General features: G+C 34.2%; 1 protein-coding gene across 1 annotated transcript; it reads left to right on the top strand.

Moving 5' to 3' along the window:
- Positions 1–619: 619 nt before the first annotated feature.
- LOC110701302 (probable glucan 1,3-alpha-glucosidase) lies at positions 620–9,139 on the top strand. Its single transcript, XM_021878932.1, has 6 exons — positions 620–2,558; positions 4,238–4,511; positions 4,592–4,727; positions 6,926–7,136; positions 7,247–7,453; positions 8,389–9,139. Exons 1-6 carry the CDS (start codon positions 918–920, stop codon positions 8,755–8,757), a joined length of 2,838 nt encoding a protein of 945 aa, XP_021734624.1. The 5' UTR covers positions 620–917; the 3' UTR covers positions 8,758–9,139.
- Positions 9,140–14,604: the final 5,465 nt, after the last annotated feature.

The following is a 14,604-nucleotide window of genomic DNA, read 5'->3' as shown; positions in this document are numbered from 1 at the left end:
CAATTCATTTTTTATTAAATATTATATTAATTAAATATTAGTTATTTGAAAATAATCGTGCTTGGCACGGAAACCTAACCTAATTGAAAACAAGTCAAACCCAATTAATAACACAATTACAAATAAGAAGTAATCCTTCGTTTCAGTTTTTTTAAAAACAAAAAACCAAAAACAAGAAACAAGAAAAAGGTGTTTTCACTTTTCTGTTGTCAGTTTTCAAAATTAGCATGATTTTAATAAGTTTGACTATTTTTTTTATTCATTACATTACATACTTCCTCCGTTTTTTTATACATTGCACCACTTGCCTTTTAAGGAAGTATCACAAATATTGCACCATTTCTATTTTAGGAAAAGAAATACTTGTGTTCACACTACAAATATCAAATATACCGTTACTTTTCAACACTTAATTTTTTTTATGTATACAATCACATGGGCAATCTTGTATTTTTACCTTTCTCTCTCATCCTTTTTTCCACTACCAAAAATCTTGTGTCAACCTCCTATGGTGCAATAAAAAAAGAACGGAGAAAGTATATCATACACTTTTAAAATACAAAAAATCAAAAAACTGAAAACCGTAACAATGCCAAACGAATCCTGAAGGCCTCAACCCATTGGAATTTAGATTAGATCAAATATAAACCCTATATTGTGAAATTGATATGATGATAACAGCAACAAACAACTTAACTTAGAAGCTGCTTCAATGGGGGATACAAGAATTAGATTCAACCGAGAACGTTGAGTGCGCTTCAATGGAGAATTAGGACTCTAAGAGAGGTAGGAATTTTTTTTGACAATTTTACCCTTACTACATAGGGGGAAATGACCGGTTTACCCTCATATAAACGACATTGCTTAATATGAATGAATTCCTTGATTCAATCAAACACTTGCCATAATTTCAAACTATGAAATCCTTCAAAACCCCCCTCACTTCGCTCTTCTTCTTCTTCCTCCTCTCTTTCTTTCTCATTTTTACCTCTGTTTCCTCCTGGAAAAAGGATGAATTTCGCAATTGCAATCAAACCCCATTTTGCAATCGAGCTCGTTCTCGAAAACCCAATTCCTGTTCTCTAATCGCTGTTGATGTCCAAATTTCTGATGGCGATCTTGTCGCTAAGTTAATCCCTAAAAACCCACCTCTGATTGATCATAATTCCACTGATTCTTCGAATCAGGAAAATGGGGTTGAAGATCTTGTCCAAAACCCCTTGATTTTGAGGTTTTCAGCTTACCAAGATGGGATTTTGAGGGTTAAGATTGATGAAGATCAAACCCTAAACCCTCCCAAGAAGCGTTTTGAAGTTCCGAGTGTGATTGAGAGTGATTTTCTGGAGAAAAAGCTCTGGTTACAGCGGTTTTCTGAGGAGAAGATTGATGGAGATTCTGGGGTTTCTTCAATTGTTGTTTATTTGGCTGATGGATATGAAGCCGTGCTTCGAAGGGACCCGTTCGAGGTCTTTGTGAGAGACAAAAATGGAGGTAACCGTGTCATTTCTATTAATTCGCACGGGTTGTTTGATTTTGAGCAATTGAGGGTGAAAAAAAATGAAGGGGATAATTGGGAAGAGAATTTTAGGAGTCATACTGATACAAGACCTTATGGTCCTCAATCTATTAGTTTTGATGTTTCATTTTATGATGCTGCTTTTGTTTATGGTATTCCTGAACATGCTACTAGTCTTGCACTTAAGCCTACTAGAGGCCCTGGTATTGAATTTTCTGAACCTTATAGGCTTTTCAATTTGGATGTGTTTGAGTATCTTCATGAGTCGCCTTTCGGGTTGTATGGATCGATACCGTTCATGCTTGCTCATGGTAAGGCCCGGGGAACTTCTGGGTTCTTTTGGTTGAATGCTGCTGAAATGCAGATTGATGTTCTTGGGGACGGTTGGGATGCTGGGGAATCCAGGCTTTCGTTGCCCTCGGAGCAGAAGAGGATTGATACATTGTGGATGAGTGAGGCTGGTATTATTGATGCATTTTTCTTTGTGGGTCCTGGGCCAAAGGATGTAGTTAGGCAGTATGTGTCTGTTACGGGGATGCCTGCAATGCCGCAGCATTTTGCTACAGCTTATCACCAATGTAGGTGGAACTATAGGGACGAGGAGGATGTTTATCATGTTGACTCGAAGTTTGATGAGTATGATATTCCGTATGATGTTTTGTGGCTTGATATTGAACATACTGATGGAAAGAAGTACTTTACGTGGGATAGGATGCTTTTCCCAAATCCAGAAGAGATGCAGAACAAGTTGGCTGGCAAGGGGAGGCGTATGGTTACTATTGTTGACCCACACATAAAGCGGGACGAATCCTACCATATTCACAAAGAAGCCTCAGAGAAAGGGCATTATGTTAAGGATGCAACTGGCAAGGATTATGATGGGTGGTGCTGGCCTGGTTCCTCCTCATACCTGGATATGTTGAGTCCTGAGGTTAGGGAATGGTGGGCAGAAAAATTCTCCTACAAGAACTATGTTGGATCTACACCCTCATTATATATTTGGAATGACATGAATGAGCCATCTGTGTTCAATGGACCCGAGGTATCTTTTTGTTTTATTCATCCTCTTACAATCATATACTTTTTCACTTCTTTAACGTGTCGTGTTATTAAGTTTTTTATTCGTGTTATTTGAATCTTGTAGAGGTTTATTTATGATGTTGAGGGGAAATATGAGGATGGGATTGAGGATAGAAATATAGAATATTGTGTGTTTAGATTCCCATGTTTGTTTGATGAGATGGAAATGTGCTGAGAACGGGAATTAAGAAATAAAAATCATGATACTCAACAAATCTTCACTGAATACCATAGGCCATAGCATATGAAATAATGACTCATCATAGAATGATAAGTTTAAGGGAGGGTTTTTATTCTTATACTTTTGAAAAGAAGTAAGGAGGGAGGGTAATAGTATTAGATTATTAATGAAGGGACATGTTGGTAAACCAGCTAAATGCTTCGAAGCTATTTTATGATGAGTCAAAGGAATTAAAATTGTTTTAGTGATTTCCATTTGAGGGATTCTTATGTCTATTTTTTTAATTCAATGATAAAGTTTTCCCCTTTAGCAAATGTTTGTGTTTTTTTAAACCAAAATTGAAACCCTTGTTGTGGTGGAAGTGTGGAACATGACTATGCTAGATTAGGTCAGTTTTTTTAACCCAACTGACCTTTTAACCTGTGTGTGGGTTTTCAGAAGTAGAATTAAGGAAAACAAAAATATGTTTTTCTTAAAAAATAAAGATAAATCATATACTACCCCTAATATTTCTGTTTGTCCCATATGGAATATTTTGCATGAAGAGAAAGAAGCTTTGACTATGATTATTCAGCGATACATGATAGAAGAAAAAACAGTGGGGTTTTATTAGATTGTTTTAGATGTTTAGTTTCACAAAATTAATTTATAATTATAATTACATCTAATTATGTTTCTCAAAGATAGGCATTGAAAACTTGCAAAAAGCCAAGTGGGACAAAATTAAGGAATGGTGGGAGTACTTTTCTTATGAGAATATGAAGAGTTTGGGAGAGGAAGGGGTGAATGTTGATGTATGCTTGTAAAAGATTTTAAGCTATGGGGAATCTTAAAGAAACTTCATTAAATACACTCTCTTTGTGGACAAACAGTACATATATACCTGTATTTTTTTTTTTAAAAAAAGGAATTATAAAAGGAAAGGAATAGTATACACTTGGCGGCTTGGCGCTATTGGTTTGAGTTGTTAGTTATTAGTTATATAGTTATATGTAGATTAGATTACTGGTATTTTGGTAGATATTCCTCTAACTGCCTCTTCCTATTTAAACCTTCATGCAATCACATTTTCATGCTACAATTTGCTGCTTGCATCCTTTTTTTTTTTTTTTTTTTTTTTTTTTTTGAGTTGAAGTTCTATGTGGATCTTGTCATTGTAATTGTAATTATTATCTTGAATTAGGATATGGCCTTTACTTGTTTGATTTCAGCCTTAAATTTACATTCTTGAAAAATTCTTCTTTATTTCTTCTTTGAACAAGAAATCGTACTATTATGGCTTTAAATGAATAATTAATGTTGTTCGTAGAATATGTGACATTATATTTGGATTTGTTTTTCTCCCTCTGGGTATTCCTTTGAGGCAGCATGATGCCATGATATGGTCCCATGTATGATCTTTCATAATAGTTCGGTTGTGGATTTTAATTTTTCATTTTATTTGATGATGAAACAACCAGGTTACAATGCCTAGAGATGCACTGCATGTTGGAGGTGTTGAACACAGGGAGCTACATAATGCATATGGCTATTATTTCCACATGGGCACAGCTGGTGGACTTGTGAAGCGAGGTGAGGGTAAGGATAGACCCTTTGTATTGTCAAGAGCATTCTTTGCTGGCAGTCAAAGATACGGAGCTGTTTGGACTGGAGATAATACAGCTGAATGGGAGCAGCTAAGGGTTTCAGTTCCGATGGTTTTGGCCATGGGACTGACAGGAATAACTTTTTCTGGTAATCTAGGCTCCTTTCATCTCAAAAGTCACATTTTAATCATATACAGTTTCTCTCAGTCAAAACTCTTTTTTTTATAGGTGCTGATATTGGTGGGTTCTTTGGTAACCCTGAACCTGAGTTGCTGGTGCGCTGGTATCAATTGGGTGCTTATTATCCTTTCTTCCGTGGGCATGCCCATCATGACACAAAAAGAAGGGAACCGTGGTTGTTTGGGTAAATATTTTTCTGTTGGGCCCTCAAAGTGTTGTCCCATACTTCATGTTTCATATATAGAGCCCACTATTGTTCAACATGCGATTGTATCATTCTGTCTGGATTACTTTGTAGTAATACGTCTTCATGCCTAAATTGATCACTTTGTTTGTTTGTTGATAAGACCGTATTAAAAAATGATTCTTAGGTTCTATCTTCTACAATATTTCTTTTCTTGTCACATAAAAGTTTGTATAAAATCAGAAAAGTTCAGAGAATATTAAATTTTCAACCTGATAAATGTTGGTTATTTTTAACATGATTATTGTTCAAAAACATATCATTAAATCACATCATTTTGTTGGTTCTTGGTTGCTGTTGTAGTAATCGTATGTTGCTGTCTTCTTCATTCTCCATCTTGATTATTTGATAAATTTTGGTTTCATTCTAAATTATCTTTATTCTTAGGGCGTTCACAGTAAAGGAAAACTAATCTTATTGAAAATTTCATAAACTTGTGTCCTTTGAAACTATTATTAATCGCCTGAATTAGTTAGGATATTATATTTTTGATTTGTTAAATCTTTTCACTTAATTTTTTCATGTTAATGTCATGTTTGTCTGTTTATAATAATTTGGACTTTGGTATACTTACTGTCTTTCAGACTCTCACATTTATGAAATGATGAAGTGATCATATTGTGTTCTTTGATATTTCTATCTGCCAAAGGTCATTACTTTCTTATAAAGTTATGATGCATCAATAGCCTAGGCAGCAGGGTTTTTAAATTTTAACTTTTTTTTAATTTTTTATTTTTAATTTTATATTATATTATATTATATTATATTATATTATATTATATTATATTATATTATATTATATTATATTATATTATATTATATTATATTATATTATATTATATTATATTATATTATATTATATTATATTATATTATATTATATTATATTATATTATATTATATTATATTATATTATATTATATTATATTATATTATATTATATTATATTATATTATATTATATTATATTATATTATATTATATTATATTATATTATATTATATTATATTATATTATATTATATTATATTATATTATATTATATTATATTATATTATATTATATTATATTATATTATATTATATTATATTATATTATATTATATTATATTATATTATATTATATTATATTATATTATATTATATTATATTATATTATATTATATTATATTATATTATATTATATTATATTATATTATATTATATTATATATTATATTATATTATGTGGGTTGTTTGTGAGAGGTGGCTTTGGCTGCCTCTGGCAAGATGTACTTTCACTAGAAAATGGTGGTAGTAGACAGTAATAGCTAGTAGTGATCCGTTAGTGTTGGGGTTGTGGATGGTGTTGTAGCCATAATTGTCAAGAGAGTGTGGGAATATAACTGATTTTACTCATATCCATCCTGTAATGTTTATCAGTCTGATAACACTGTTTATTTAGGGTGAACTAGCAAATGGTTGTTGCATGTTTAAATACACATTTATAATGGGGTAAGGAATCTAGAAGATGCACTGGTTAGGAAGAGTGAAATTCTGGTGTTTATCAAGGGATTCAAGATTCCGATTCCAAACCATCAGGGTTGGAGGGGAAAACCAATCTGAAGATTTTACTGGAGTGTAAATTCTTAATACAAGTATTCTGTTGTTTCGTTTCTCATTCTAACTTTGTTCCATTAATATTGCAAACATCTAGACTTTTACAAACACCCCTTTGACCATCCATTGTGATTATACTACTTTCAAAATATCAGCTTTTTATAATTTATTCTTATGTAATAAATAACATTAATGGTTAAATTGGTGCCTTAGAAAGCATGAAGCTCTACATTTGTATGATAGAGGAAGTATATGAGGAGAGCACATGATTGTTGCTGGCTTAAGTTATAACACGTATATCCTCTGAATGCTAAAGTACTAAGGATTTTTTGCCTTTAATATGAAGGATGTACATGCTTATACTATTTATAGTCTGCTATGGAACTTGGAATAGGACTAACAATACCTTGCTCTTATTATTCCTGTTTATTGAGTACTCAAGAGGAATTTTGAACATTCTATTCGTTAAAATTGTCTGGTAACTTATTGTTGCTTCTTTAAAGTCTCTCTGAGCAAGCCCTTGAAAATTTTCTCTTTATTGCAGAGAGCGTAACACAGAGCGCATGAGGGATGCAATTCGCATTCGTTATATGTTGCTCCCATATTTTTACACATTATTTAGAGAGTCAAACACAACAGGTGCTCCAGTTATGCGTCCTCTGTGGATGGAATTCCCTTCTGATGAAGCTACCTTCAACAATGATGAGGCCTTTATGGTTGGCAACAGTATTTTGGTGCAAGGAGTGTACTCTGAGGTTTGTTTTTGTTACTTCACTATAGTGATCTTCTGTTTTTATTCTTTATCTCCTTTTATGTTTTTGTCTTGTGATTAGTATCATAATGCCTCTTTATGTTATCTAACCAGCAAACTAAGCATGAATCAGTGTATCTTCCTGGAGATCAATACTGGTATGATATGATAACAGGAGCCGCGTACATGGGAGGTGTGATCCATAAATTGGAAGTGTCTGATGATGGTGTTCCAGCTTTCCAAAGAGCAGGTACCATCATCCCCAGGAAGGACCGTTATCGCCGAAGTTCCACGCAGATGGTGAATGATCCATATACATTGGTATGCATCTTGTGCCTAACTTGAATTTCATTCTGAAGTTTTAGGTCTGCTTGTTGGCATCATAGAAGTACCTATCCTTATTTATTCTCTTTTGACATCACTTTGATTATTTCTCTTTCTATTTTGGAATGCTTCAGATAATTCTTGGGTGCTTTTATTTTCTTGTCAGTTAACACATAATTCCAGTGGTTCACTATTGTGTTAATCTGCAACACAGCTGACATAGAAAGGCTTTTCTTGTGCTCCGAAATTGATGTAGCTGTTGGTGGGGTTGTGAGAAGATTTTTTAAATAATAAAATTGGACATGTAGATAATTTATTAAATTTTCATCATGTATCCTTTATTGTTTCAGCATGCAATCATATTGTTGTGCTGTTATTTTTTTCCCCTCTGATTTAGCTTTTAACCATTAACACTCTTTATGTATTTATGTGTTTGGTTGGTGTTTAACTTGGATGTCTTAGCAAAATGGCAAAAATAGATGTGGACGAGTCCATCGTGTCATGCTTGTAATTTTAAAGTCATAGTATTATCTATGTTGATAAAGAAATATAGTATAGTTGAATTTGGTTGGGTTCGTTCGACTAATTTTGGCATTTGAATATTATTGTATTAGTAATGAACATTAAAGTCTAAATGAGGGTCAAATTAACATTGTTATTTGTGGATACTGAGTTGACATTCTGCAAACTATGAATCTACGATCCTTTATTATTTTTTGCAAGCAAGAAACATACTTTTTGTGATGCATCACTTCTTTTCTCCTTACACTTAGAATAGCTAGGAGAAAACTGAGATTACAAGTTGTGTTTTTCTACTGTAACTTATAATTAGATGGTTTTGAATAAAGTCCTTAAATCTCCTGTAAAAAAATATTGGTTGCTATTTATGCTCCTTGTAATATTGTTATCTCTATTTCTGGTACTTGTTTCAGGTAATAGCTCTCAATAGTTCTCAATCAGCTGAAGGAGAACTTTATGTCGACGATGGCAAGAGTTTTGAATTTCAGCGTGGTGCTTATATTCATCGCCGGTTCATTTTTACTGATGGCAAGCTTACTTCTTTAAACTTGGCACCCTCAAGCAATGATGGAAGATTATTTTCAACAGAATGTGTAATTGAAAGGATTATACTTTTGGGGCACAAATCTCAACCAAAAAGTGCCCTCATTGAGCCTTCAAACAAGGAAGCTGAAATCGAGATGGGGCCACTTTGGATTCAACGGTCTCAGTCGACTTCTGTTCTGACAATTCGCAAACCTAATGTGCGTATATCTGATGACTGGACTATACAAATCCTGTGAACTCTTGTGAACCTTCGCGTATGGTGAAGCACCGTCTGGGACTTCACTTGTGATGTAAGCTTGGCTCGTTGTACAAAAGTAGAAAGATTATGAGGCACCATTCTAAAGATTATACAAGTGAGCTACATCTTTTTAGGCTTGACGTGCTGAAACAGTGAAAGAGCCATACCTTTTGGAGCCACGCCGCCAATGGTATGCTTAGTTTAAAACTTCTGTTCTTTACACTTGTAGGACAATTTTGTATTGCAATGGCAAAAGATAACTTATCTGAATATTTGATTCGGTATGTATTGATTAGCTTTGCCATATAAACAGTCATCCATGTCATACCTCATTTTTGAAGTTTGACACAAAATCAAAAGGATTTTACCTTATTTTTCAAGCTTGAAAAGAACTCTGAGTTTCTATCATGGTAATACTAATATCTAAGGTTATACATAGAGCTGTCAAAAGTTGACCCGACCCGAAATACTGACTCAAACCCGACTATTAACCGACCCATCTGAACCCGAAAAAATGGTGACCCAACCTGAAACCAACCCTAGACCCGAGTTGACCCGAGTATGTGACACCTGAACCCGAACATGAACTGACCTGGAGATGACCCGACTCGAATGTAAACCGTAAATTATTGACTAGAACCGAACCCGACTTCAACCGAAATTGACCCAAACCCTTTTTAACCCGTCAAAACCCGAATGTAACCCGACTTGTTACTAACCTGACCTGAACTTAACCTGACCTGTTCTTAACCCGACCCGAATTTAACCCAACTTGTTGCGAACCCGACTCGAAATCAACCCGACTTGTTATTGACCTGACCCAAATTCAACCCGACCCGAATTACCATACCTATTACTAATTCGACCCAAAAATTCAACCCTATCTGTTAGTAACCCGACTCAAAATCAACACGACTTGTTATTATCCCGACCTAAATTCAACCTAAATTGTTCTTGACCCGATTTCAAATCACCTTAAATGCAATTTAGACAACCTTATTATTGTTGATCAAAGCATTTTGTCTAGGGAGACCAAGTCGGTCCACTCCAGCAAAAGATTGGAGCATCATCTTCAAATTTAAGAGTTATATATATATATATATATATATATATATATATATATATATATATATATATATATATATATGGTGAGAATTGATTAGGGGATTTTTATCCGCCAATCGCCGTTTGACAAGTGGACCAACCAGGTTCCGCCATGTGTCCTTCACGTGGGCCAATAGGAGCCTGCCACGTGTCAGTTGCAGATATGTCCTCTACGGACCAGTTGAGACACGCCACGTGTCCACCCATGCCAAATGGGAAAACCGGCCACCAAGGCCCAATCCTGTTTTGAGGCCCAGTCAGCCCTAGGTTTACCCTAAACCTAGAAACTGGCACGCTTCTCGAGACTATAAATACCTCTCTTAATCCTCATTAAGAGGGGGGAGAGACTCGAATAACACACGGATTATACATTAAACACTCTCGCCTAGAGAGACTAAACCACTTTAATTTCCGCACTTATTACTCCTAATACTAGTACTAACTTGACCGTTGGAGGCGGAGCTCCTTCCACAAGGAGTCTTCGTTGTTTTGCAGGTACAGGCGTCCGGTTCCAGTCTTGGTGTTGTAACTCTCCCGCAAGACATCAGAAAACCCCGAAACAAGAATAGGTTCATATGTGAGAATTCATACTTATATGAGAATTGATTTTAAATTTAGAACATGTGAGTAAAAGTTTAGAACATACGAATAAAAATTTAGAACATGTGTCTGAAATTAAAATTTAGAACATCTGAGTAATAATTTAGAACATCTATGTGAGTAATATGTTTAGAACATTTGATTTAAGAATAGAACAAGTGATTAAAATTTATAAAATATGCTTTATGAAATTTTAAACATATGAGTAAAATTTAGAACATCTGATTTAAGATTATGAACATGTGAATAAAAATTTAGAACAAACTGATATAAAATATAGAAAGTGTGAGTAAAAAATTTAGAACATATGAGTAAAAAAAATAGAACATACGCTTTAAAATCTGGAACATATAATTAAAAATCTTAGAACACACATTTTAAAATTTAGAACATATAAGTTAAAATTTTGGAACAAGTTATTTAAAATTTATGATATTAAACTTAACTAATTTATGGTTTAGAACATGTGAGTACTAAATTAGAACATTTGATTTAATTTAGAACACCTAAGGAAAAGTTTAGAACATTAGATTTAAAATTTAGAACATACGACTAAAAATTTAGAACATATAGAGTGTTCTCACATAAGAAAAATTCTCACGAGAGCCTCCTCCTATATATATATATATATATATATATATGTATATATATATATATATATATATATATTTGTTGTATGGTCAAAGGAGATAATTATCTTCCTAAATTATAAACTATAGTTCCTTAGTATCTTGCCATATATATTATAGTCAAAGGAAATAATTAGCTTGATTTAAATGATAATTATCTTTTTATAGTTAGTTGAACCCGAATAAGACCTAACTTGAAAATGACCCGACCTGATTGTAACCTGCAAATTATTGACTTGAACATAACCCGACTTGACTCCGAGAATGACCTGACTTGGAAATGACCCAACCCGATTATAACTCGCAAATTATTGACTTGAACCGAATCCGACTTGAACCTGAGAATGACACGACTTGAAAATGACCCGACCTGATTACAACCCGCAAATTATTGACTTGAATCGAAACTGACTCAAACCCAAGAATGACCCGACCTAATTCTAACCCGCAAATTATTGACTTGAATCGAACCCGACTCGAACCCGAGAATTACCCTAACCAGTTTAACCCGGAAAACCTGAATTAAAACTGACCTATTGTTCACCCGACCCGAATGTAACCCGACCTGTTATTAACCCGACCCAAACCCGATAAGAAGTATGACCGGACGTGACCTGACTCAAGCATGACCCAACCCAAACCTGACCCGCATAGGTTATGGAATTAATCCGAATTGACCTGACCCACTCTTACCGACCTTAACCCGATCCGTTTACCCGAATTGACAACTTTACCCAAAACCTCTAAAATTTCTCAATCGTGGATATTAGCCTTCAATTTTGGTAATTTTTGACTTTTTTTCACCCGAAAATAAAAATTGCCAAAAAGTTTACGATGGTCCCTAATACCCTTCGAGAGTCCAATTGGCCGGGTGGAACCACCTAAATTACCTTTAAACGACCAATTTAACGGTTTACAACTTGCACCGATTTCATTAACTCAAGCTTACAACGAACATTTATGACAACATATAATGATCATATATAGATCCAAACGGCATTATATGACTCCGAGATGTATCCCTTAAAATCTCAATGCTTTTCGACATCGGGCCTCGAAACATTCGAAATTTCTCAAAAACCGTGGATAATGCCTTCAATTTTTGAATTTTTTTGAATTTTTTTTTCTACCGGATATAAAAATTGCCGAAATGTTTACCATGATCCTAAATACACTCCGGGAGTCCAATTGGGTAGGTGGAACCATCCAATTTGCCTTTAAACGACCAATTTCCCGGCTTACAACTTTCACCAATTTCAATAATACAAGCTTACCACGAACATTTATGACAACAAATAATGATCATATATGGTTCCAAACGACATTATATGACCCCTAAATGTATTCGCTAGAATTTCATGACTTTTCGACATCAGGCCTCGAAGACTCCAAAAATTCTCAAAAAGCTTGGAAATAGCCTTCAATTTTTGAATTTTTTCGCTCGAAAATAAAAATTTCCGAAATGTTTACCATGTTCCCTAATACCCTCCCGGAGTCCAATTAGGTGGGTGGAACCATCCAATTTGCCTTTACATGGTGAATTTACTAGTTTACCACTTGCACCGATTTCATTAACTCAAGTCTACCACGAACATTTATGACAACATATAAATATATAATGATCATTTATGGTTTAAAACATTATTATATGACCCCGAGATGTATACCCTAAAATCTCAAAAAAATTTGACACCGGGCCCCGAAACCTCAAAAATTTCTCAAAAAACGTGGACATTAAATTTTAATATTGGAATTTTTTGTCTTTTATACGCCCGAAAATAAAAATTGTCAAAAAGTTTACCATGGTTCCTAATACCCTATGGTAGTCCAATTTGGTAGGTGGAATCATCAAATTTGCATTTAAACGGTCAATTTACCGGTTTACAACTTGCACTTATTTCATTAACTCAAGCCTACCACGAATATTTATGACAACATATAATGGTCATTTATGGTTTCAAACGTCATTATATGACCCCGAGATGTATCTAATAAAATCTCATTTCTTTTCGACACCTGGCCCCGAAACCTTCGAAATTTCTGAAAAAGCGTGGATATTAGCCTTCAATTTAGGATTTTTTAGACTTTTTTAGCCCGGAAATAAAAAATTCTGAAATGTTTACCATGGTCCCTTATACCCTTTGGGGGTCCAATTGGGTGGGTGGAACCATTCAATTTGCCTTTAAACGACCAATTTAATGCCTTACAACTTACACCGATTTCATTAACTCGAGCCTACAACGACCATTTATAACAACAAATAACGATTACATATGGTTTCAAACGACATTATATGACCCCGAAATGTATTCCCCAGAATTTCGAGACTTTTAGACACCGGGCCACGAAGACTCCAAAATTTCTCAAATAGCGTGGATATTAGTCTTTAATTTTTGAATTTTTTTGACTTTTTTCGCCCGTGAATAAAAATTTTCGAAATTTTCACCATGGTCCCTAATATCCTCAGGGAATCCAATTATGTGGGTGGAACCATCCAATTTGCCTTCAAACGGCCTATTTATCGGTTTACAACTTGCACTGATTTCATTAACTCAAGCTTACCACGAACATTTATGACAACATATAATGATCATATATGGTTCCAAACGGCATTATATGACTGTAATCATAAAATTTCAACGCTTTTCGACACCGGGCCTCAAAATCTCCAAAATTTCTCAACAAGTATGGATCTTAAACTTTAATTTTGAAATTTTTTGACTTTTTATTTACTCGAAAATAAAAATTGAAAACCATGGTCCATAATAATCTTCGGGAGGCCAATTGGATGGGTGAACCATCCAATTTGCCTTTAAACGACCAATTTACCGGTTTACATCTTGCACCGATTTCATTAACTCAAGCCTACCGTAAATATTTAAGACAACATATAATGATCATACACGGTTCCAAACGACATTATATGACCCTGAGATGTATTCCCTAAAATCTTAAAGTTTTTCGACACCGTAATCAACCTAAAAAATTTCTCAAAAAACGTGGATATAAAACTTTCAATTTCAGAATTTTTTGAATTTTTTTTTCGTCCGAAAATTAAATAAAAATTGCCGAAATTTTTACCATGGTCCCTTATATCTTCCGGGAGTCCAATTGGGAGAGTATATCCATCCAATTTGCCTTTAAATGGCCAAATTACCTGTTTACAACTTGCACCGATTTCATTAAATCAAGCCTACCACGAACATTTATGACAACATGTAATGATCATAAATATGGTTCCAAATGGCATTATATGACCTCGAGATGTATCCCCTAAAATTTCAATGCTTTTCGACACCGGGTCTCGAAACCTCCAAAATTTCTCAAAAAGCATGGATCTTACCCTTCAATTTTGGAATTTTTGACTTTTTTCGCTCGAAAATAAAAATTGCCGCAATGTTTACCATGATCCCAAATACCCTCCGGGAGTCCAATTGGTTAAGTGGAACCATCCAATTTTCCTTTAAACGGCAAATTTATCGGTTTACAACTTGCACTTATTTCATTAACTC

Source organism: Chenopodium quinoa, unplaced genomic scaffold, assembly GCF_001683475.1.
Source record: "Chenopodium quinoa cultivar QQ74 unplaced genomic scaffold, ASM168347v1, whole genome shotgun sequence".
Taxonomy (NCBI): Eukaryota; Viridiplantae; Streptophyta; class Magnoliopsida; order Caryophyllales; family Amaranthaceae; genus Chenopodium; species Chenopodium quinoa.
The sequence above is the reverse complement of the archived record's forward strand: the minus strand, read 5'-3'. Positions and strand labels throughout refer to the sequence as shown.